General features: G+C 46.5%; 1 protein-coding gene across 9 annotated transcripts in view; it reads left to right on the top strand.

Annotated features, from left to right (window-relative positions):
* The window catches only part of MOBP (myelin associated oligodendrocyte basic protein), a 45420-nt gene that overhangs the window by 17175 nt on the left and 2590 nt on the right, over positions 1 to 25655 (top strand). For 4 of the 9 annotated variants that reach the window (XR_003908980.1, XR_003908979.1, XR_003908982.1 and 1 more), the window contains exons 3-5: positions 7928 to 8137; positions 8301 to 8600; positions 17754 to 17973. Coding sequence is in view for 3 of the 9 variants with exons in the window: in XM_029940502.1 (XP_029796362.1) it covers positions 7932 to 8137; positions 8301 to 8604 (510 nt within the window). In the remaining 6 variants the exon portion in view is untranslated. Of the gene's footprint in view, positions 1 to 7927; positions 8138 to 8300; positions 8749 to 17753; positions 17974 to 20388; positions 20521 to 25655 lie in introns of those variants that run through there. The other 5 variants (XM_029940502.1, XM_029940501.1, XR_003908983.1 and 2 more) reach the window with 4 other exon arrangements.

Raw genomic sequence — 25655 nt, 5'->3', positions numbered from 1 at the left:
CCCGTGCTCCCACGTGGATGTGAGGAGTGTGCACCTGCAACACGTCTGCTCACCCCTCGCATTGTCTGTCCTTGCCAGAGGACTACCCAGGACAAGGGCCGCGTTCCACGTCTACTAAATAACTAGAATTCTCTTTTAAGAAAACATGGTAGAAAGGGAGGATGGATGGAAGGAAGAAAACCCATTTTATTTATTTTTTAAACATTAAATTTTCTAAAATGTTTCTTTTTTTTTTTAAGAGAGAGAGAAAAACAGAGCATGAGCAGGGGAGGGGCAGAAGAGAGGGAGACGCAGAATCCAAAGGAGGCTCTGAGCTAGCTGTCAGCACAGAGCCAGACGCGGGGCTCGAACCCACAGACTGTGAGATTGTGACCTGAGCTGAAGTCAGATGCTTAACCGACTGAGCCACCCAGGCGCCCCCAAAATCAATTTTATTTTTTAAATTTACTTTTTAAATTTCAATTTTAGTTAACATACAGCACAGTCTTGGTTTCAGGAGTAAACTTCGGTGATTCATCACTTGTGTGCAACACCCAGTGCGCATCTCAACAAGTGTCCTCTTTGTCCCCATCACCCATCTAGCCCATCCTCCCCCTCCCCGCCATCAGCCCTCAGCTTGTTCTCTATCACTAAGAGTCTCCTGGGGTTTGTTCCTCGTTCTTCTCTTCCCCTCCACCTTCCCATGTGTTCATCTGTTTTGTTCTTAAGTTCCACACAGGAGTGAAATCATATGGTATTTGTCTCTCTCTGATTGACTTATTTTGCTCAGCATAATGCACTCTGGCTCCATCCGAGAAAATCCATTTTACGTTTAGGCTCTTACCAGCCACCTGCGGTCTCCTTAGAGGGTAGTGAAGCTGTGTTTAAATACAGCTGTTGGTTATAGAGAGATGTCAGGGCCATCTCTAAAATGTGTAATTAAATGTGTTGACTAAAGCGTGCTAATTAATTTGCATGAATTAAGAAAAGACGTGGCGGGTTCACAGAGTCTTTTTGAATGTTTTTTCTAAAGAGCCCAGTTTTATAACTTTCAGGGTCAGGTGGAAAGGTCCCTTCCTGTGTTGCCCTTCTCACGGGACAGATTCTGCTGCCTGAGCGGAGGTCCCTGCGGGGGACTGCTGAAGAGCATCAGGGGTGGAGGGGGGACAGGCAGCGCTTGTGAGAAGCGTCCTTATTCAGTCTTTCATTTTAATCAAGTATCGACTGAACACCTGTTCAGAATCAGGCACTCAACCAGGCGCCAAGGACAGAAAATGTAAAGAGGTAGTGAAGCAGTAGGCGTAACATAAAGCTTCCAGATGCTTCCTTAAAATTATGTATCGCACACAAGGTTGGGGTTTGAAAGAGGGAGAAGCGATCATTTCTCTTTGGGGGAAGGGCAGGCTCTGGAAAGATTAGAAGAAGCGACTTGCCTTTGAGCAAAGATGATGAAGGTGTTTGGCTGTCTAAGTGTTGGGCAGGTAGGAAGCAGGGGAAGGAGCCCTGTGGACCGAGGTCCAAAGGCTTGAAACAATCTTCCCTCTTGGGAGCCGGAGACAGCTGCGTTGGGCTGAATGAACACAGCAGGGGACAGTCCCTTTTTGAATAAAGCCTATTATTAAAGAAACGCCGGGTTCTTCACGGACTTTGTCTATATCTCTTTGACCAGAATGCATCACACAGTTGTATGTATTTAACTCTACACATAAGGGCGCCAAACAAAACCTAGGTTTCTTATTGAAGGGAAGAGTGGGTACTGGGCAGAAAGAAAATACAGTGGATTTATAAACTGCCCAGTTTTATAGTATTTTGTTATAGTCGCCCACATGGACTAAGACACCCTCTTTTAGATGAGGGCGCTGAGCATATTAATTTGAACTGTATTTGCTTGCCTGTAACGGAAGTGATAGTGGTGTACAGGAGGTGCAAGTTTGTGCGTCTGTCATGTAAAAGGTGCTCAGTGTTCAAGAGTCGGGCCTGGAAGGGTAGCTCCTGACACGGGCCTCGGGCTCAGGCTCCTCCAGTCTTTTCCTCCCCCACGTGGCTTCCTCGTGGGGCTGAGCCATAACTCAAGATGGCTGCCGTGCCCAACAATAGAGAAGTCCAGAGTGTTCTGGAAATCGCAGTCTTTTCAAGGACACGTGGAGCATTTAAAAATACTGTCTATGAACGAGGTCATAGAACAAATCTCAACAATTATGAAAGTCATTATCACACAGACCACTTTCCCTGATTAGAATGCATTAAAATGAGAAGTCAATGCACACTTGGAAATTTTGGGACAGATTTTTAAAGGTCATGGATGAATCAAGGAACTCAGTCATATTTAAAATGAAGTGAAAATGGCTTACCATAATACTTAGGGCATCCTGCGAAGGTTGTTCTTATTGGAAAAGTTGTGGCCATAAAAGCATACGTGAGAAATGTTTGACTCAAGAATAGAGAGGGGTGGGGCGCCTGGGGGGCTCAGTCAGTTAAGCCTCCGGCTTCGGCTCAGGTCATGATCTCACGGTTGGTGGGTGTGAGCCCTGCATCAGGCTCTGTGCTGACAGCTAGCTCAGAGCCTGGAGCCTGCTTCAGATTCTGGGTCTCCCTCTCTCTCTGACCCTGCCCTGCTCGCACCATCTCTCTCTGTCTCTCAAAAATAAATAAAAAAACATTAAAAGAAAAAAAGGAATAGAGAGGTGCCTGGTGGGCTCAGTCAGAAAAGTGTGTGACTCTTGATCTCAGGGTTGTGAGTTTGAGCCCCATCATGGGTGTAGGGATTATTTAAAATAAATAAACTTAAAAAATATATATAGACAAAAACCTCCCAAGAACATAAATCTAAAAAAAAAATTGAAGAAAATAAAAATGCCTACAGAAATTAATGAACTAGAAAAAAAAAGCAAAGACAAGCAAGAAAACCAAGAGCTTGTTTTTGCAAAGAATAATAAAATAGGAAAACCACTGGCAAGATGAATCAAGAAAAATGAGACAAGATGAAAATAAATGATATGAACTATAAATGGGGGCTGTAACTATAAACTTTATCCCAGATTTAAAAAGCATAAGAATACTATAAGTAATGGGTTTATCTATAAAACTTAAAGTGGATGATTTTTCAAGGATATAGATCTGAAGAGTATGTAAGGTATGGTCCTGCTTTTTATTAACTATATATTTATATGTAAATATTATCAAAGAAAAAATGTTCAAATATTTTGTAAGTGGTTAACTATGGGATACAAATTTAGGACTTTTTGTTATTTTTGTCCATCCAAGTTTTCTAATATTCAAAAAAAATTTTTTAATGTTTTATTTGTTTTTGAGGGAGAGAGAGAGAGAGAGAGAGAGAGACAACATGAGCAGGGGAGGGTCAGAGAGAGAGGGAGACACAGAATGTGAAGCAGGCTCCAGGCTCTGAGCTGTCAGTATAGAGCCTGACACGGGGCTCGAACCCACAACCACGAGATCATGACCTGAGCCACCCAGGCGCCCCCAAGCTTTCTAGTTTTCAATAGTAAATGTAGATTTTAAAACCCATTAAGGGCTGACTGGGGAGGAACAGAGGAAGAACCCATGGGTCCCTTTGCCTTCAGGCTCCTGGGAGTTCACCTTCCCGTGCCCCGCCATGCGCCTCTTTAGGGAGGTCTAGGCCACCACACTGTGTGACGTCCCCAAGCGCATTCTCTAGCCGTCCTTCTTCAGTGAGCTGTTTCCCCAATTACTGTCTTCTCACCCTCAGACGTAGACCTTTGCTTCTATGCAGCCGTATCCCGTTCTCGGGTCCGTTCCCAGCCCCCAAGGGCCACGCTTGTGGGGAGAGAGGGTTGAGCACAGCGGGGCCCAGTGCTGGACCGGTCGGAGGACTGGGATGTTGAATCACACAGACACGGGTTTCTATCCCCCGTCTGCCTCTTTCGGGCTTTATGAAGTTGGTCATGTGTTTCAGCTTCTCTGTCTTGAGTTTGTCGGTGGTCGTGCACGTGATACAAGGAGGTGAAGTGTAGAAACAACCACCACACAAGGGCTCAGTAAGCGTGAGTGCTGCTATGTGTGGTTAGGACTAGTGTAGTCGTAAGCCTGGACGGCTGGGAAAGGATGACTCGCCTGTGTCCTGCTCTTGCTTCGAGGGTGGAACTCCACCTTCCTGGACCGGGGCATGCTGGGCGCAGCTGGAGAGGCAGTGCATGCGTGCAACTAATCACATACCCCAACTAAACCGTGTTATTTCCACTACCAGGAGAAATTGGAGCCAAAGTCTTTCCACAGCCTGTAAACATTATTCTAAGGGAAGTGGGGATGGAGTTTCAGCAGGCGGCCCTAGAAAAGTGTCAGGGTGCCAAGGAAGAGAACCCTCTTCCCTTAGGGAGCCACACACAGGGGGTAGCAGGAGGTGAGGCTGCCCCCTGCTGGGCATGGTGGGGCACAGCAGAGGGAGAGAAAAGTCTGGAATGAGAATTTGAGAAATTCCCTTGATGTCCTGGGGGAAGGAATGGCTGGGTGCGGGTCTGGGCAGGCATGGAGCGGGCCAGGCCTCCCGTCAGGTGGGTAGGAATTGAGAACTCAGTCAGAGCAGGAATTCAGAGTCAGGAGACTTTAAATCTCCCTCTTACCCCGGGCCAGTCATTCGTAAAAGTTTGGGGCAAGCGCTAGATTTTCTGCTATTTGTGATGAGTGCCTGACCCGTTTGGGAACAGAGGATCCCAGAAAGCTGGAGGAACTGGGGGGTGTCTGGGTTGGCTGTGAAAAGCGGGGTCACATCGTTTCCATGTGCTGGGAGCATCAAGAAATGACTCACGGGTTAGCCTTGGGTGTTTCATTATTTTCAGACTTGAGCTGAACTTTTTGCCACATTGCGTAGGATTTGGGTGAGGATTTGGCAGATCTTTAAGGATTTTACAATGAATCAGACCCTAAAATCAACTTCAGTTCTCATTGTTCTAAAAATGCCTGTTAGCACTCAGGGTTTCTTTGGGAACGGCTGACCATCTCGTCCGCAAGTTTGGAAATTTCTCTTCTAAGAGGCTGCTACTCCTCCCGCTGGTCTGGCCGCCCCTGCCGGTCCTTCTTCCCTTGCCCTCCTCCCCAAAGTGTGCAGGCAGGCCCCCCACCCCTCCCGGAGCCCTCCCTGGCCTGGCTCCTCGCTGGGCCCTACTCATCACTTCCGTTCCCAAGGCCCTGCCTCTTGCAGAGGTCAAAGGCTCTCAAGATGGTGGCCGCAGCTCTTGGGTTTTGGACGCCCACCTTCCACCTGAATGTCCCGACTGCCTTACACTCACAGCATTCCAGACGATGAGATGACCCCGCTCACTCTCACCCGTTTAGACCTGTGACGGGCCGATGGCATGATAGTGCTCACCACCTGCACCTGGCCGCCCTCCTCTCTCCCACACTGCACCGTGATGGGGTGTTTCTCCCCGTGATGTTTTACCTGCTTCCTCGGCCAGGCACGTCACCCCTCTGCAGTGGGCCCTCCAGACCACATCAGCCACACATTCTCCTGGCGCAGGGCATGCTTGCTTTGTGCCCCACCTGCCGACGCTACCCTGTGAGCTCAGTGGCAGCGGGATGTTGATCTGACCCATCCCCTTAGCTCCTTTAGGGTCTGTATGTATTTGGGCTCGATAAGTGGGTTTTGCGACCATCAACACCCCATGTGCATCCTTGCCTGTCTCCCCAGCCTGTGAATAACTTTTTTGAGGACTGAACCAAGCCTGATTCAACTCTGTGTCCGTGAGCAACTGAGCCCTGTGACGGCCTGACCTGAGTACATGCTAAGTGCTGAACTGAATGGTTGAATCATAATCATAAGTCATAAATCACTTCGTGTTTACTGTACCTCAAAGAACTGTAACATTTAAAGTCTTGGATAAAAGCAGATGAACCTTTATCCAAAGGATAAAGGGGGGCTGGAGATAGAGGAGGGACACTAGGAGAATGCGGTGTGACAGGAAAGGAAGCTGTTGGATGGAGGGAGGGATGACAAAACACAACGTCTGGGGGCCTAGGGAGTCCATTTCTCTTTGGGAGGAAAGGAGCACAAGCCGGACTGGAGTAGCTGAGGAGGAGGTGTAGGAATGGAGATGAGTGCGTTGATAGTTTTTCAAGAACTTTGCGGATAGAGAGGAGGGGCTCTAGACCGGAACATAGATGTGAAAGTGGGGTCGAGGAGGACTTCTCTTTTACAACGGGATACACCTGACTATGTAGAGAGGCTGATGGAATGGTGAAGAACTAAGAAAATTACGCAAAGTTAATGTTTGCATGATAACGGCAGGCGAAACACCAGGAAAGAACGTGGGCAACAAACCTAATAAGTGTAACATGTGGTTTGGACCATTCAAACCGAGATGCAAAAAAAAAAAGAGGTATTTTATATTCTTAACTGCACTCAGCTTGCTCCTCAGCCCTCATTTCTTAATGTTTATTTACTTATTTATTTTTTGAGAGAGAAAGACACAGAGTACAAGTGGGAGAGGGGCAGAGAGAGAGGGAGACCCAGAATCCGAAGCAGGTTGCAGGCTCTGAGCTGTCAGCACAGAGCCCGATGCAAGGCTTGAACCCATGAACCGTGAGATCATGACCTGAGCTGAAGTCTGACCCCCAGGCGCCCCAGCCCTCACTTCTTTTTGCAGAAGAAGCCTCATGAAAAGCCACAACAATGGAAATATGGCCTCAGAGTAACTTCGTTGTTGCTAATGTGTTCATCCTTAAACCCCAGATCAGCGGTTCTGTCTTCAGATAATTCAAGTGTGTCTAACTTGATCCTGGGCTTGTTGGCAGCAAGGACCTTCTCCGTGTCTAATACATGCATGTCGCCAGTGTGTATTTGTCGACTCATTGATTCATAGTTACGTGCTCCGTGTGCTACACTGTTGTGTTTGCTGGGACTGTCACTGCATTCGTCACATTCCTCAAAAGGATGTTGCAGTAATTAATTTTTTACCCCTCTTTGGGAGTTTTTTCCAAGACTCCAGTTCCTCTTTGATTCCACCTCCTCCCTGTCTTCCTCCTTCTCCTCGTTCTTTTTAACCGAAGTAAACAGTAGGATGCACAAAACTTACGTGCAGATCTCACTGAAATTGTGCACGCAAGACGTACCCTCTCAGCTCACGACCCACGGGTCTTGAGGCTCTCTGATGCCCCTTCCTAGCCAGGCCTCGCCTTCTCCAAACATAGCGATGCTGATTCCTAGCACCTTGCACTAGCTCTGCTGTTTCTGAACCTCATGTAAATGGAACCATACAGCTGGCATTCCTTTGTGTTCAGCTTTTTTAGGTCCAACATTGTGTTTGTGAGATGCAAACAGGTCGATTGTTCCTTTTCATGACCGCGCAGGATTTTTTGTATGAATAGTAACCGCAGTTTGAGTACCAACCTATTATTATTATCATTATTTAAAAATTTTTAAATGTTTTATTTATTTTTGAGACAGAGAGTGAAAGAGCATGAGCAGGGAGAGTCAGAGAGAGAGGGAGACACAGAGTCCAAAGCAGGCTCCAGGCTCTGAGCTGTCAGCACAGAGCCTGATGCGGGGCTCGAACCTACCAACGTGAGATCATGACCTGAGCTGAAGTCAGAGGCTTAAACGACTGAGCCACCCAGACACCCCATTATCATTGGTTTAAAGAATAGTGCTTTCCGAAACCTAGAATATTATTTTTCCACAGGTATGTTTGGTTTTGCAGTATTATTCCTATCCTAAATCGGTCACTGACACATATGTAAAAAAGTGTCCATTTTCAGAAAACAAGATTTAAAAGTAGGCACATAAAAATGAATAAGCCCTTAATCCCTTTCATTAGAGCTGGGTCAGAAGTTGATCTTTCAGATTCAGGGTGGAGGACAAGGCTGAAGGGGAATTTTGGACTCCGGGAACAGCAGGCTCCCAGAGTCCGAATCTCCCGGCCTGATGAGCGGTTTCTGTCTCCCCACCCGCTCCCCTCGCATCACCGACGTCCAGTGAGATGAGTCAGAAAACGGTGAAGGAGGGCCCCAGACTCTCCAAGAACCAGAAGTTTTCGGAGCACTTTAGCATACACTGCTGCCCGCCGTTCACCTTCCTCAACTCCAAACGAGAGATCGTGGACCGCAAGTACAGCATCTGTAGGAGCGGCTGCTTCTACCAGAAGAAGGAAGAGGACTGGATCTGCTGTGCCTGCCAGAAGACCAGGTGAGTGGCTGTGCGCCCCGCGGCACCTGCTGGGCGCCACGTGCCCTGGGGGCCGCTCAGGCTCAGGCTCTGCAGGCGGCCGAGGGCGAGGGCCACCGAAAGTGGGGGGGGGGGGGCGGGGCCGGCCCCCTGTTTCCAGCTCCTGTCAGCTTCCCTTAAGCAGCAGAAGAGAGCCATGGCTGCAGCCTCCAGCTTCTTTTGGCCCCCTCAGCACCAGCCGCCGGGCAAGATCCCCTCAGAGGCCCAAGCCACAGCCAGCGGCACCCCCCGCGGTGGTCAGAGCACCTGCCAAGCCACGGTCCCCTCCGAGGTCCGAGCGTCCACCACGCCCCCGCCCAGAGGTCCGGCCACCGCCAGCCAAGCAGCGCCCCCCTCAGAAGGCCAAGCAGCCGCCGCGCAGCAGCCCCCAAAGAGGGCCAGGCCCCAGCCGCGGGGGGTCCCCCGCCAAAGCTTCTAGGTTCTGGTAACACCATCTCTTCCCTTTTGTTGCCCCAGCCCGCAGGTTAGTAGCTGCCGCCTGTGTTTACTAACGTCTGGGTTACCTCATGGCCCTCTCTTGGCCTTACCACACCTGTGTCAATTCCCTGCATTAAATCCCCATGTTTGAAATACCTAGTGTGGCTTCTGTTTTCCTCACAGAGCTGCGGGGTAGTACCTCAAGGGACAGTGGCATTGCTTCTTTTGTCTGAGAGGATTGATTACTTTATCAACTCAGTATCCACCTTAGAAACAGAGCATGTACATGGGGCCCTCCATCGCTGTGCCCCAGAGACAGGGCGACTCCAGGGATATCTGAGCATGTGCAGAAAAGGAGAGGTTCAGCCGGTCCATCCCCCGTCCTCCTGACACACTTCTGCTGCTGTCAATCTCAGTGGCGACATCATTCATTCATTCAGTCATTCGGTCATCCAACAACCTTGATAGCATTCCCCAGAGTTCCGTGTATCATGGCGGGGGGTGGGCATACGGCCGTGAAAAGTCAGGTTGTGACTCGCCAGGATGGACCAAGGGAGTAGATGGTCACAGTGTAGGACGTACATACCTTAGTATTGTCGTGATCAGTAAGTACGCTGGGGCCATGGGAGCCTGGAGCAGGGCCAGCCCATCTGGGGCTTCACAGCGGAGGTTAGTCTAGGGTAAGTAGAAGGTAAAAAGGAGAAGGTGAGCCAGAGATGTATTTGTCTGTCTCATCTTGGGCGGGTCAGCTTTTTTTTTTTTTTAATAGACTTCATTTTTTGAGCAGTTTTAGGGTCGCGCCAAATTGAGTGGAGGGCACAGAGGTTTCTTGCACACTCCCTGCCCACACACATGGCAGGCCAATTGTTTTCATCCTTTTAACATCTGGAAATGGAGCTGCTTTGTAGGCTCGTGGTGGGTGCTGACTGTTGTTGAGATTCTCGTACTTACGCTGCAGAGCCCGTTACGGTGTGTGCGTGTCCCTTGCTGTTTACCGATTTCCTAAGCAGAAGAATCACATGAGGAGCGTATTAAAGACGCCCCCAGAGAGTCCAGTTCCTTGGGTGATGCGTGAGGTCTGGAGATACACACGTCCAACAGGCAGCATAGTGACTCTGCTGGTGTGCAGACCCCTCTTTGGGAAGCACGGACCGAAACCATCCATAAATAAATGACCCTCCTTATCTGTGATGTGCGGTAAAGACACGTGGAGGGGGCCACATGCATGGCACTAAAAGCGAGAGCATGAAAAAGATGCAAGGTCAGGTGAGGTTAATTTGTGCGGGAGGCGCGAGGCTGCCAGTGTGTAACTCTGGAAAAGGACGTTGTATGCCAGGTCACCTCGTCGCTGATCACGGCCTCCCAAGGGGCCCGCGTCCAGGGGGCCCGGCCAGGTAAGTTGTGATTTACGGCCGTGGTTAGGAGGCGTGAGAGGTAGAGGAGCGGATTCGATACAAGGCACGTCATCTGTGGGGGTGGCTTCAAGCTGCCACTCGCAGTGAGTTAGGCGGCTGCTTGGGTGGCTGGGGGTCCGGGCAGGACACGGACAGGAGATGGAAGACCGTGAAGGCCAAGTTCCCCTGTCCATGCCCAGCTAGGAGACATCCTGATGCTGGTGTGATTTGAGTCGCTCAGTTAACTGTTCTCAGTGGGTGTCGAGCTGTCCTTGACTCGTCAGCTGGTCGCTCAACTGGGATGGGGACCCAAAGGCCTCAGCTCACAGTGTCTGTGACACCCAGGACGCACCATGTCCTGAGACACTCCTGCTTCCTTCTCAGATTCCCCAGACGACGCCCTGAGCCGTTGCTTCCCCACAGCTGTATTCCCTCTGCTGATGCTCAGTGGCTACCCCGAGTCAAAGGGGTGGGAGTTCCCAGTGTTTAATGCGAAAACAACAATTTTCACTCTTAAGCAGAGCTACTAAATTGCACTTAAAGAAAGGGTCAAAAAAGATTTTCTGAAGCAGACTTGCTTTCTGAAATGGTGCCATTCCTGAGTTCTGTCCCTTAAAGGTTAAATAAATAGGGACAAAGGCCTTTTGGATCCTTAGTACCTCCCTTGGCTAGATCTTAAAAACCAGAGAATATTCGAGTCTTAGGATGTGATTGGTGTCATTCCTTGCAGCCCGACCGAACACTCTCTGACCTGATGGGAGGAAAGCCTGGCGTCTCCCTCTTAATTTATTCTTCTCTCAGTTCCTCAAGATTGTGGGATTCACAGGACCCCCTTGCCTTTAGGGTTCATGCAAGTTTCCGGGGCCCAGGCTCTTTTGGCTCCTCAGGGCTCTGCTTTGTGGGGAGCTGCGGTTTTCTGAAAGCCACTGTGGCCTGTGAGTGACTGGGGCCAGGCGCACACCTTTCACACAGTGCCATGTGTGCCTGTGACTCAGTCTTTCACTGAATGTCTTGTGCCAGATTGGGCCCTGCGCACCGGAAGCTTGGAGGACTGGTCCCTCTCCATGTGTGTTTTCCAGCCTAGGGCACCAATGCCAATGACGTTCGTCCCTGGTCCAGCTGCTCAGCCGAGATTTCTGAGTGGTCCCTCCCTTGACGCTGCTGCCCTTCCCTCCAGGAATGGCCCAGAGCTCGGCTGCCCCCATCCCCAGCCCACATTCAGGGGTCCTACCTGCCTGGTCCTTCTCCTCCCCTGGCCGCTTTTTCACTCTCTTGTTTCACTTCGGCAGGTGGTGAAATCAAAGCCCAGGAAAGATAACTGTGTTGCTAGAGGGTAATGGTGCTAGGTAGCTCTCGGTTCTCCCCAGAATTTGGTCTTTCAGAGACAGAGTGCTTTAGCTTTGAGTCTCACATTGAAGGAAGCAGGTTTGGTGTTTTATTGACCATGCACTGTCCTGGGCTAGACGTGGCAGGGCGCCGCTTCCTGAATGACTACATGCTGGTTACATTGGTGAGAGAGTGGAAGCCACCCTGCTTCCCCCTGACACAGAAGAAGAGAGATCCATACCTCTATCTCCATAGCTATCTACCTACCTATCTGTCTGTCTATCTATCTATCTATATATCTGTCTATCTATCTACCTGTCTGTCTATAATACTATAGTTTCAAGTTTGTTTGGAATTATCAGGACTGCCAAACAACAATCCAATTGTAAATTCTTACATACTTGACAAGCTAGGACTTCCTTCCAAAGAGCGCTGACCCAGAGCAATTACGCCGAGGGTCTGAGCGGGTTCACCGACAGACCCAAGTTCTGGGGTTCAGGTTCAGACTGTCAGGGAGGGGCATCTGCCTGCTTCCCAGGTGTGTAGACCCAAACGTTACTATCCCAGCAGCCACATCCATTGAAAACCTAAGCACCATCTTACGTTCCAAATTTCCCCTCTGACAAATGGCTGCCAATGTTACTTCTATATTTTATTTCTAAGTAAGGGTCAGGGGGAAGGGGTGTGGAGATGAGAGTGAGACTGGAAACAAGTGTGGGGAGTGGAGAGTGTTAGTAGGGTGAGGCTCCCACACAGTATGTGTGGAGGGACTGGCCTTTGACGGGAGCAGGACAAGCCATTTGGTTTTGGAAAGGACTGAGACCTATTAGTGGGCATTAAGATGAAGGCAAGTCCACCCAAGGGTGAGAGAGCTGGGGTGGGTGAGAAGGTTAGAGATTTGGGTACCAGAGAGCAGGCGGGGGAAGTGCTGAGGGCCGGCGGGGCTGGGGTCCGTGGAGCTGCATAGGAGTCTTTGGTTCTTATGGAGTTTATTCTCCAAGTAGGGAAACAAGTGCCCGCATCAGGATCGCCAGCAGCAACATCCAACTCCACGTCAAGTCTGCTTTTCTTCCAGCTTGCTTTGCCTAATGTCTTCTTAAACTGCACCAGGCACTCCTCATGCTTGGCTCTTGTTTTTCCTCCTCCATTCACCAGACCCCCTATTTTTCTCTCTTGGTAGTCTGATTTTTATATTTACTGTATTGTATTATAAATTATTCAATGTATTAAACTAAAAAGAACCCAAGTTCACTCATTTCTCCTGCCCCCTGCTCCCTAACCTCCACCGCTGGCAACTACCCATCTGTCTCTTTATCTACGAGCTTGGTGTTTGTCTTTCTCTGTCTGACTTATTCCCTAGTGCAATACCTTTAAGGAATACCCATATTGTTGCAAATGGCAATCATTCTTCCTTATGACTGAATGATATTCGATTGTGTATGCAAATCCCAATTTCTTTATCCACTTATCCATTGAGGAACACTTAGGTTGTTTCCATATCTTGAATATTATAAATAATACTGCAATGAATATGGATGTGCATATAGCTCTTTGAGTTAATGTTTTCATTTTCTTTGGGTGAATACCCGGAAATGAAATTGTTGGATCATATTGTAGGTTTATTTTTAATGTTTTGAGGAAGCTCCATGCTGTTTTCCATAGTGGCTGTGCCAATTTACATTCCCACCAACAGTACACAAAGTTGCCTATTCTTTGCATCTTTACCGACATTTGTCATATCCAGTTTTTTCGATAACAACCTTTCTACCAGGTGTGGGTGATACCTCATGTGGTTTTGATTTGCATTTCTCTGATGATTAGTGATGTTAAACATCTTTTCATGTACCTGGTGGTCATCTTCTGTCTTCTCCGAAAAAATGTCTATTCAGACTCCTTTCTTCCCTTTCCTCCCTCTCCAAATTAGAAGCCATGGCTCAACATTTTAATCTCTTTCGAAAATACCCTACCCCCCCCCCCACCCTCTGAGTATCTGTCTCATATTTTTGGAAAAACTCTAACTTTGGATGAATCCAGCCATCTGTCTTCACCATGGTGGTTTCCAGGCAGCTGAGTCTCACTGGAAAATAACACATAGCAGGGCAGTGGCTGTTGGGTACAAGCAGGATTATGTTCAAAGTATCATTTAGCTTGTTAAATGTTAGCTTTTGAGCAGTCAGAGTTCAGTTACCTGCATTCAGATAAAGAAGGAAGCCGTGGGTCCCCAAAGTGTCATGTGTATATGTGCAATACACCCCCCCACACGTATCCTACATAAATTTATTGAAATCTAATTTGCATGTAGAATTTGACCTTTTCAGCAAACAGTTCTATGCACACTATTATGTAACCACCATCCCAATCAAGAGGTTGAGTATTTTCATCACCCTCTCCCCCAAATTTCTTTCATACTTCCTCTTTGCAGTCAATCCCCAAGCCCCTGACAGCCACCGATCTGTTTTCTGTCCCTACAGTTTTGTCTTAAAAGTCTAAAATGTCATATAAATGGAATCATAGAATATGTACCCTCTTGAGTCTGGCTTCTTTGATTTAGTATAAAGCATTTGAGATTGAATCATGGTGTTGCCCACATCAGCATTTTTTTCCATTTCTGTTATTGGGTAGTATTCATTATATGCATGTACCTATCATAGTTTTCCATTTACCAGTTGAAGCGTATTTAGGTTACTTCCGGTTTTTGATGATTATGAATAAACCTGCTGTAAGCATTCATGTGAGTGTAAATTTTCTTTTCTCTTGAGTAAATACCTAGAACTGGTATTGCTGGACCGTATGTTATTGGCTAAATTGTTTTCCTAAGGGGTTGCACTAGTTTGTATCCCCATTAGCAATGTGGGATGCTCTCCATGATTGTCAGCACTTGGTATTGTCAGCTTTTAAAATTTTATCCATTCCAGTAGGTGTGCAGTGCTATCTCGTTGTTCTAACTTTGTATTTTCTTAATGACTAATGAGGTTGAACATCTTTAAAGGAACCTATATCATCCACCAAAGATGGGTGATCTTTATTTACTGGTCAAGTGCATGTTCAGTTTTTTGCCCATTGTGGAAAGTGGGTTGTTATTTTCTTGTTATCGTGTTTTGGAACTTAAAAAAATATATATCTGGATTAATGTATATGTATTTATCAAATATATACTTTGCAAATATTTTTTCCCAATCTGTGGCTTGCTTTCTCATTTTCATAACAGTGTCTTTTGGAGAACTAAAGTTTTAGATTTTTATAAAGTACAGTTTATCATTTTTTTTCTTTTATTGATCATGCTTCTTGTATTGTATGTAAGAATTTTTTGCCTAACAAAATCACAAAGACTTTTTCCTATGTTTTTTAGAAATCTAAAACTTGAAGTTTACATTTACATCATTGTACATTTTGAGTTAATATTTTGTAAGTGGTGTGAAGTATGGATTGAAGTTCAATTTTTTTTACAAATGAATATTCAATTATTCCAACACCATTTTTTGAAAAGATTCTCCACTATATGACTTTTGCAATTTTGTAAACAATCAGTTGACTATAATGTGTGAATTTATTTCTGGACTTTTTATTCTGTTCTGTTAATCTATGTATCTTTCCTTTACCAGCTTGATTACTGTAGCATTATAGTAAATTCTGAAATCAGTTTAGTGTGAATTCTTCAACATTGTTCTTTATTTTTGAAATTGGTTGTGACTATTCTAGTTCCTCTAGGGTCACTGAGTCCTTTAAAATACTATGTCCTGGTAGAATTGAATGGGATTGTATTGAGTTTATAAATCAACCTGGTGAGAACTGTAACAATATTGAATCCATGAACATAGTATATCACTCTATTCATTTAGGTCCTTTTTGTTTTGCATTTTCAGCATACAGATCTTGTACATATTTTGTTTGCTTTATAATGAAGCATTTTATGCTATTAGGTACTATTAAAATAGTATCTTTCTATTTTAATTTTCAATTGTTCATTGCCAGTATATAAAATATTATTGATTTTTGTATATTGATCATGTATCTTGTGATCTTGCTAAACTCGCTTGGTATAGGATTTTTCTGGGGTAGACTGTAGGATTTTCTACACTGACAATCATGTTGTCTGTGGATTGAGGTAGTTCTTTTTTTTTTTTCCTTTTCAATATGTACACCTAATTTCTGTGTGGTTTAAACTACTATTTCACTTAGAACATTTTCTTCTTAGAGAAACATTTTAACAAGACTAAGTCCTTGCCAAATTGGCATTCTGGATTACTCAAAGGGGTTAGAGCCCAAATCAGATGCTCAGCTGTGTGGACAGTCTTTATACTTTACATTCTTCAAAGCTGTGCTACAAGAAGATGACTAGGGCATTTTATATAAGGTTTATTTTTATGTAATAATTACCTGTTCTTTTCCTATTTTGAATTGGTCAATGGGGATGATGTGCAGAGTACGTCATGTAGGCAAAGAATCCTCCTCCTGTGTCTGCAGAGTCATCATTATTGTCAGTGCTAGGGAGCCTCCACATAGCCCTGTGACCTAAGAGACTTCACACTTGCTGATCAGATGGCCACCTCCTGCCGCGGCTCATCTGGCATTTCCACTGCTACATTTCAGACACAAGAGGGTGCATCCCTCTTACTGGAGTGTGCCTGAGTCTGACTCAGGGCTTGGCTGATCTTACTGAGTGAATAAGGCCTATAAATACTCCCTAGCTGTCATTCTGGCACAGTGAGAAGGGCAAGGACTCTGATCTGTGGGTTGGAGTCTGAGCTCTCCTGTCAAAGTTATTCTTTTAAAGCTATATTTTCCCACCTGTAAAATGAGGGTGTTATCTTCCTCATTAGTTATCATCATCAAGGGCTTAGTTCATCATCTCCTAGGTGAGTTGATGTCATTAGAACCGTCATTGAGTAGATACATTGTGTCATTTAATCTTGGCCACTAGCAGATCCTCCCTAACTCCATTGCTTCCTCTGGTTGAACTGGAGTTCAGGGGCTGTTGCTGCACAAACTGGGCATTCCCAGGGGCATCCGTGTGGCTGCCTTTGCCAGTGGAGTACTAAATGCAAACTCAGTTGCTCACACCATCTATGATGCCACCGTGGCTGACTGCAGTGCTCCTTGCCCAGGGTGATGCCAGGGATCTGTGGGCTTCCATATGAGTGCCAGCACCCAGGGTTTGTGTCTGGCATCATTTATGGGGAGGTCTAATAGGAACGGGCAGTCCTGCGTCTGGAGGTCCTGGAAGCAACCAGCAAATGTAAGGAGATTCTCTTCTCAAATGTCAAGGGATGCATTCCGACCTTCTCAGGCTACAATTCACTTTACAAGTTTCAGCAAAGTACTTCTTCATATATTTTTCTCGTATCCAGCCTTGTTGGCTTGATATGTAATTTGGAGTTTTGAAAAATGTTATTGCTAACACCTGAATATGAACTTTATTTTTAATTTTTAGCCCCCCCCCTCCAATTATAGGAAAAGCTCTGTTTCTCATAAGCTTCGTTTTCGATGTAAAAGTATGGTACATTCCTAATGCATGTATGTTGATGGGCTTTTTTAATCCTCGTTTGTGTTTTGAAATTAAGAATTTTGATGATGTTTTGAAATTATTTGACATGGCTTCATTTCCAAGGTGGCCACATAGAGTTCTGCTGTCTAAATCAATTGTGGTTAATATAATGCAGTCCTTCAGTTGGAGAGCAAGTCTGTGAGCAATTGTCCAGGGCCACATATTTATAGTGTGTGTGTGTCTGTGTGTGTTTAAGTTTATTTATTTCTTTATATTTGAGAGAGAGAGAGAGCATAAACAGGAGATGGGAAAAGAGGGAGAGAGACAACCCAAGCAGACTCTGAGCTGTCAGCACAGAGCCTGCTATGGGGCTTGATCCCAAGCCTCCCACAAGACCTGAGCCCAGATCAAGAGTTGGATGCTTAATGGACTGAGCCTCCCAGTTGCACCTGTTTTTACTGGTGGTGTTCATCTCTTTGAACACAGTCTGTTCCCCATCAAAATAGGAGCATGTCAATATGATCACAATTTCATAATGTGAGTTCATATACCCTGAGTGTATATATGTATACATTCATTTCTTTATGTCTATGGCCAGAAAAACTAGATTGTTTTATTTTTTTAGGAGTGGAGTGCTTGATTTTCTTTATGGTTTTATTTGTTTTTAAATTATCTGAAATGACTAAACAGAAAAGCAACAATTATTATACACAAAAATAGAAGAACTTCAAAAGAATATCTTTTTCCTGGATCAGGCCAGGAAAAAAATTATATTGTTTGGCCAGATACAACCAGAATTGGGACATTGAGAAAAGGGATTCCAAGATTAGATTTCCCAGAAGAATAATAACCCCAAAGGTAGTCTGCAAATTCACAATTATGTTAACTGAGCAAAGAGAGAGTGTTTGTTCATCGCTTAGCAACACTGTGGATGTTGTTTCTCTTTGTAAACCAGATTGAAAAGGAGGAGCAAGCCGACCCCACGGAAGAAGTGAGGGCGCAGTTTCAAGCGAATGGACCACCTCAGCACCTGGACTCGCTGCTTCTTGACCCACGTGCCCCTGGGCAAGTTTTCTGGCTTCTGATATGATGCAGGGGCAGACACCTGCTTGTGCGGCAACTGCTGATGCCCGCAGTCCCCCGAGTGTGGGGGCCGCCGGGCAGCCTGCCTGGAGGTGAGAGGGGGCATCTCTGCGTGTCGTGCTCCAGTTGGTGGGTCCCAGCCGTGCCCCTTGGGCTCCAGAGCTCAGTGCACGGCTTCTTTGGTCTCAGCTGCGGTCTCTTCTCCTGAGAACATGCACAGGCTTTCAAGGTCTTAGATCAAGGTGGTCAAGTGCCAGGCCTTCCACTGTCCCATGTCTGTTCTCCTCCCTCTCCGGCATCTGTTGCCTGATCAGACTTTTGATCCTTGACCTTCTTCTTTGTAATTAATCCTCTGCTTGGTTCCTCTCTTCCCCTATGCCTCTGGGTTCCCATTTGACCTCTTACTCAGTTCCCTGTGCTAGCACACAGTCAGAGACACAGGCAGCTCTGGGGAAGATGCAAGTTCTTTTGAGTAAGATGGTAGGCCAGCAGATGGACCAGACGTGCAAGGAAACTCCCGGGGAGGGTAGGAGTTGTCCAAGGCCACACGTCAGACGCAGCCCATGTGCTGTGTCAGAGCTGAGGGTAACATTGTGAGGCAGTAGGTCCCTCCCACCCTCCAGGCCCCAACTCCAACCTCACACAGGGATCTGTGAACGTCTTCTGGTTCCTGCCAGGGTGAAAACAAATGCTCTAAGCCACTGCTATAGAGCCTTGTCCAACTCATCTGGACAGTCCCAGACCCAGAAGTAATTGTTTTAATTAGTTGTAACCTTGGGAAGTTATCTGGGCTCCTCAATGCCTTGCCCGCTGCCCCTCTCCCGAAGGCTCCCAGAGACCAGGCTGCTGAGAGGGGCCCTCTGATGCCAGGACGCTGCACTCTCACCTCAGAGCACCAGCGGTGGCCCCAGGGCCATTCATCAGACCAGAAGGGCTACTCAGAGAGTTGCTATTTCCAGGCCACAGTGCCCCAAATTCCTGGAGAGGGCTGAATCCCTCTATCCTGACCCTGGCTGGTGCCTCCGTGTACTATAGTGGGATCAGGAAAAATAGGGGAGGAGAATTAAGTGTGGGAGAGGAGAGGAAGTTAGGGTAGGTAAGCAGTCCAAGACTTCTCTCCCGATGTGGGAGGTTATCCATGATATGTGTAAGTCTGAACTTAATTATAATGGGGTAGGGTTAGGGGTTGACTTCTCATCTCGGATTTGCTCTCACTCTCATGGAAAGAACTTTGACCTCAAGTATGGGATCTCCATCAGGGACAAGGAAATAATCCCCTGACTTGGTTAGATCACATTCCCTACACACACACACACACACACACACACACACACACACACACACACACTTGGTAGGGGTTGCCCCCCTTGGGTTAAATGGAGGATTTTCAGATCATCTTGCTTTTCTGTGGGTTGGTTTGTGTGTTTGTGTATTTGTTGGGAAACTTGGCTTTGGGCTCTCATTTTCTTTCCCAGGCACAAATACTAGAGAGACCCTCCAAGTCTCATTTCAATTCCATGCCCCCTGGAGACCCTGACCACTGAAGCTGATTATGAGAGACGACTGCACACTAATAGACTCCCTTCAGGGTCCTGACCTTGATTTAGGGCTCCACCATTTGCCCAGCAGCGGCCTTGAAGGAGCCTCTCTTGGATCACTTTCCCTACTCACCTCAGAGGTGGGGGATGGAAGGAGAGGGGTTGGAGCGAGCTCATTCTCTTGAGGCTCCAACGGGGTCTCTCTAGTAGCTATCCCAGCTCGTTTAAGCCCAAGCTTGGCTGATTTCTTTGTTGGCTTTAGAGCTGGGACTGAAGGGTGTGCAATACAGGTAATAGATCCAAGCTCAACTCCTCCAATGCTTTTCTATTAGGAGGCCAGTGGAGGGGAGCTGGAGCCATGGCCCAGCCCCTGGGGTATAAGACTCACTGCCCTTCCAGGTCTGGCCCACCCCACATGCGATTCAGAAGCCCCCCCCACCCCCAGCAAGACCACATTTTCCTATCTTCTTTCCGTAAACAACATGTTGTCATAGCTACTAAGTGCTTGACCTCTTTAGGGTCTCTGTTCTTGCTGTGCCCACTGCTGTGATGCTCTGGGCCAAGGCCTTTGCACTGGCGACTTCAGCTCAAATATCATCTCAGAGAGGTTTCCCTTGGAAACTCACTGTGGTTTCCATAGTTACTCTCTATCCGATCACTTTAGTTTTGTTAGTTGTGTTTGTCTTCTCAGCACTTATCACCCTCAGGAAGTGTCGTGTTCATTTATTTGCTTGTTTACTGCTTGGCTGTCCTTCTGCTCCTAATGTAACTTTCATGATCACCAACACCCGTTTCCTGCTGCATCCTCAGTTCCCAGCACTAGGAAGAACTCAATAAACACTTGTTGACTGAATCGAAGTTTGCTTGTTGTTTTTTAAATAGGAATGATTTTGCAAATGTTTAGATACTTTTGAAAAGCCGAAGGTGTCTATTGTATTTAGTAACAAAGAACTGTTGGTGACATTTTAGGGCACTCTTGGTCCTCCAGGGTAGGAGGCAATTTGACCATGAAGGAAAGCAGAAGACAGAGCAGCAGCTGGGGTGCTCCACAGCTCAGGGGATGCTGGAGCATGGTGAAGGCTGCTGGAAGGAGACAGCAGAGTGAGTGTGGGCAGGAGGAGGAGATGCTGAGGGAGTCAAGATCGGAGGAGGCGGGAGGGAGAATCTGGGGCCCAGGTGAGGGGACCAGGGGTCCCGCTTCCATGGGAGAAGGGGAAGGAGGAAAGGGATGTGTAGATTCTGGTGGGTTTGCAAGGTCAGTGGCAGGAGTTTGAGGCAGCTCCTCCCTGTGGCTTTGATTTTCTCTCGAAGCCAGAGGTGAAGCGATCTCTTTGTAATGGGGTTGGCGGTGGTGTTGGGGTCAGACATGAGGATGGTGGAGAGGATTATAAAGAGAGCGGTTCATCTCAGGTTTTTGAAATATTAAAAAAACCCTTTCTCTAGAGGAACATAATATTAATAATTAATTAACAATTGGAGGCAACTTTTGGCCACTAAGTCGTTGCCTACCACTTCATATTTACATGTAAATCCTAGTTCTAAACTTGAGTCCCATACAGTCTGGGATGGAAGATGAAAGAATAGGAGAAAGAAAGGCAGAGTGTAATCTTGAGGAATAAAGAATCACAAGGAAGCTTTCACGATAGGAAGCTGCAAAAACTCTTGACAAGTCACAGCAAGAAGGCGCTGTGCTATTAGACAGTTGTTTGCTGAATGTCCATCTGGACTCTGTTCTAACACCAGAGAGACGTGGAAGCTTGGGCCTGGAGTGGCCCAAGAGCCTTCTGGACGGACTCCATACACGTGTCTCAGTCTCATTAATAATACCATTAACAGGTACTTACTAGCTCTGCTTAAACAAGATGAAGTGTTCTTAATGGCTTAACATGGTTCCATTGACCCAAGAGTGCAGTGCGTACTTGTGACTTGGAGAGAGTGTGCATACTCACCTTTCTTGTTTGTAATGTAGGTACACACTTGCAGGAGTGTTGGTAGTGATAAAAATAACTTCTTTCTCTTAAAAATCAACTCTGTGTCCATCCTATCTTATATAGTGTTTTGTGTTTGTAAATGGCTGCCATGGCACATGACCTTGGCCTTTTTGCTATTATGCTGCAATCTAGAAATTTCCAGATTGAGCTCGGTAGAGCCCTGGGGTGCTTGGGATCCTGTGCTATGAGATGAGAAGGAGGTGGAGCCAATGTAGCTCCAATTTGCAATCCCACATCAACTAAGGCAGATTTTGAGAGTCTGTGTTGACTTCTAATTTTATATAGATGAAGGGGTGCCTTAGGATAAAATAGTCTGATAATTTTCACTGTCATGACTGAAAGCAAATACTGATAAAATAATTATGCTAGTGATTTTCTATATGACTTATAAATCAAAGAGTGTACTATTTGGCATTACATCATGGGTCTGAGTTTAGTTGACTGATATTTCAGTCACAGCTTATTTCCTAGGCAATAATTCACCCATGACCACGTTGGGTGTTTTGACTATTGATCAGCTGGCTACGTTTATTCAAAGTACAAATGAGCAAAAGTACTAGATTAGCAAAGAGTCATGATAATTATACCTGTATTTTATTTTTAAGCAAATTTATGTGAAAGTATTATATTCAACATATACTAAAAATTCATTTCAGTTGCGTAAACTACGTTAACTAAATAGACTACACTAATAATACATAAAATAGGTTTGCGGAGAATGGAGAAAATGGGAAGTCATAGTGTAAGGGTGGCCTTCATAGCAAATCAAATATCTATCAGATTTGAATCATTTGGTTCCAAAAGATCCTTGAACAATAGCACTAAGTTCTAAAATAGTGTTCAATCTAAGTACCAAAGTCCTAGTCACATTGCATTTTGAAGCACATTGACTTTCCCAACAGTCCATTCATAACCTCAGGCCGGAGGCTGTGGGGCGCAGGGGTAGCATCTGGAGGGTGGGCTGGCGCACTTCTCTCTAGAACCCAAAGGCTGTGCGTATTTTGTAGAGAGAAAAGTAGGTAATCTCAAGTAATTAGGGCCTAGAAAGAAGGTACTTTTACAGCAAAAAGGTCTAGGTTTCTAAGGTTTCCTTTAGTTAGGAGATGTAAGCTGATCCGGAGGAAAGGTTGGGAGTGTCTGGGTCCACCTTTGCGAAGGTGGAAGGAAGTCTTTCATGTGTTGATTAATGACGGATATTCCTGATAAAGATAGGACTTTTTTTGCACCAGCACCAGCCAAACCAGCCCCCCTGCAGAAGGTGAGAGATGTTGGGCCCATCTTTGTTAATGAGACCTCAGGGGCCAAAATTAGAGGCAGATATGGAAGGAAAATGGACCCTGGGCCCAGGTGGTGGTCCACACACAGCCCTCTGTTGACCTCCAGAAAAATCTGTTTGATTAATGCTGAAGTGGAGCTGTCCCTGTCGTGACCGCCGTCGAGGAGGGTTGGGTGGTCGGTCTTCAGTGGGTGTGAGACTCGGGAGACATTCTGGCAACTTTCCATCAAAGAAATTATCTTTGCGTGAAGACCAGAGGGTTCATTTTTCCTGTCAATTCATAGGTTACCCAGGTGGCGGCCCACTGGCAGCTAATTCAGCCGTAGGCACGTCTCTTCCAGAGGATAAAGGTGAAGGGCACAGTGAGCGCAGACCCCCAGAACTCACAGGGAGTGTCCCATGGGAGCCGCATGGCTTTCAGGACCTCTTATGATAGGAGTTACTTAGTGATCTTCCTGGGTTTGTTTCTCTTTCTGAGATCTCTGAAGTACACCAAGCTCCAGGTTTGTTATTTGCAATTCCTGTCTCAGGAAAGAAATCCTAATGCATCAAAAAGGAAAGGCCTAGTATCATAGGCTTCCTGTCCCCCCACATGGGGATCCAACAGATTGCTACATAATCTATTTCCACCCTATTCACCCTCTCTTTCTTGAGTTCTCTGTGAATCTCCCCTTCTGCAGCGGACGGCTTCTCTTCTTTCCCTCTGGCTTATGAGCTTTCTGAGTCAGACCCTTGACGGATTCTTCGTTTTCTGCTGATAGAGATCAGTAAGGATCGCTACTGCCAGCTGCAAGATTTTGCATTTAGTTTTAACTAGAGCTTTGGCTACAAGCAGTGAGCGAAAAGAGAATACTTTTCCAACTTTTGTGTCCCAGCTGATACCTGATTATCTGGCCTGGAATGCAGATGGTCTCTGTCTGCCTCAACTCTTGGTATTGTGGAGTTTGGTACCGTCTGATATCCCTGACTCTGGACCTTCTTACTGCGGCAATCTGCCAATTAATTCTTATTTTGAACATAGCCCTGTTTATCTCCTTCCCTCTGCCTTTTCTCCTCTGATGCAAAGATGCAGAGCACATTTATTCAGAACTTCAACTTCGCTGTTTTCCTCAGCCCCAGCTTCTTTCTGAGAAGGGAGGTCTTCCCGGACCTGCTGCTGATCTCAGTAGTGGGGCGGGGGGGCGGAGCCAGACAGGGGCGTGGGGAGACCCAGCCTTCAGCAGCTCTGTCTCCCCCAAGGGCTGTGCCTTCCGCCCCTCCAGCTCGTGTCTTCCTTCCAGTTTCCATCTCATTTCTCACTCATCTCCCTCTTTTCCTACAACTTAAATTCACAAAAAGCTTTGGTTTTTATTTTATTTATTTTTAGCTTTTTTAAGTACTAGGTTCCACACTTCATGTGGAGCTCAAACTCCCAACCCTGAGATTGAATCCTGTGCTCTACTGACTGAGCCAGTCAGCCACCCCCAAAGACCTTGGTTTTTAGATTTCTTTTTTTTAAATATTATTTTACTTTATTTTATTATCTAAAACATTTTTAATGCTTATTTATTTTTGAGAGAGAGGGGAGGGAGAAAGAGAGAAGGGACAGAGCACCCGAAATGGGCTCTGTTCTGAGAGCAGAGAGCCAGACATGGGGCTTAAGCTCATGAACTGTGAGATCATGACCTGAGCCGGTCTGATGCTTACCCGACTGAGCCACCCAGGTGTCACAGTTATTTGTTTATTTTAATGTTTATTTTATTTTTGAGAGAGAGAGAGAGAAGAACGAATGGGCGAGGGGCAGAAAGGAGGATAGACCATCTGATGTGGGCTCTGCACTGACAGCAGAGAGCCCAACTCGGGGCTCAAACTCACCAACCATGAAATTATCATTGAGCTGAAATCAAGAGTTGGTTACTCAACAGACCGAGCCACGCAGGCGCCCTTGGTTTTTAGATTTCTAGCAGAGCTGCCCACAACTTTCATACCCTCTGCGCTTGCTCTGGGTCTCACACTGCCTTCCCTGGCCTCCCCAGGTCTGGTTCCCAGCTGCTGAGATTCTGCCCAAGCCGGCAGCACTTCGAGTCACACAGATCCCCACTGTCAGGTGACCAAGAATGATCCAGATGGGCTGGTGACCCACAGCCGGCTTCATTCTGGCTGCATGTCCCTCCAAGTCCAGTGCCATGGCGTGAGGCCAAGCTGCCACCATACCTTGCAAGTGCTCATCTGAGTTAGAATGGGTGTGTCACGGCTGACTCTACCTCCTTAACTTGCTTCCACCTAGTTTTACTTTGCTGGTCCTGGGACGGTCTCCAGTCTCCCAAAGTCCTCAGTCACGTACTCCCACCTGGCTCCTCACGCGGTCCCCACCCCTTTCTTCTGGTGTAGATTTCACCTCGGTGAACTCTTGGGGTCCTCATAAGAATCTCTGGAGTCCAGAGGAAGAGCTGGGAGCACTTAGCACCAAATGCATATGTGGGTGGGAGAGGAGAGAGAGAGAAGTTCTTCCCTTTTTGTGGTTTCTTTCTTTCTGAAGTTTCATGTGCCCTAGAGGAGATAGTTTCTTTCTCTTCCACTCCTTGTCTTCCCCTTGCTCAAAATCATATGCAGCTGGAGGGTGGAGGCCCCCTGGCAAGGGTAAGCCTAGAGATGCCTCTCACCCCTGCGGAAGGAGCTTGGTTGGCATGTCATTCTCTTTTCCTCTCTCTTCTGACTTGTGAAATGCAAGTTGCTGTGAAATGAAGAAGGGTTAGTGCACACACACCCCCAGCAAAGCTCCGTATAAGCTGCTTGAGGAGGCTCTGTGTTCTGAACATCTTTAACCCTCTCTGGGATATGGCCGATCTGGAACAATGTTCTATAGTGACTTTCTCATACAAGGATGCCTTATGCCAACCAACCTGTTTAACTCAGGACATTATTTACACAAGAAAAACAATCAGGGTGTGTGTGTGTGTGTGTGTGTGTGTGTGTGTGTGTGTGTGTGT

The sequence above is a fragment of the Suricata suricatta genome, chromosome 5, assembly GCF_006229205.1.
Source record: "Suricata suricatta isolate VVHF042 chromosome 5, meerkat_22Aug2017_6uvM2_HiC, whole genome shotgun sequence".
In the NCBI taxonomy this organism is placed as follows: Eukaryota; Metazoa; Chordata; class Mammalia; order Carnivora; family Herpestidae; genus Suricata; species Suricata suricatta.
The sequence above is the reverse complement of the archived record's forward strand: the minus strand, read 5'-3'. Positions and strand labels throughout refer to the sequence as shown.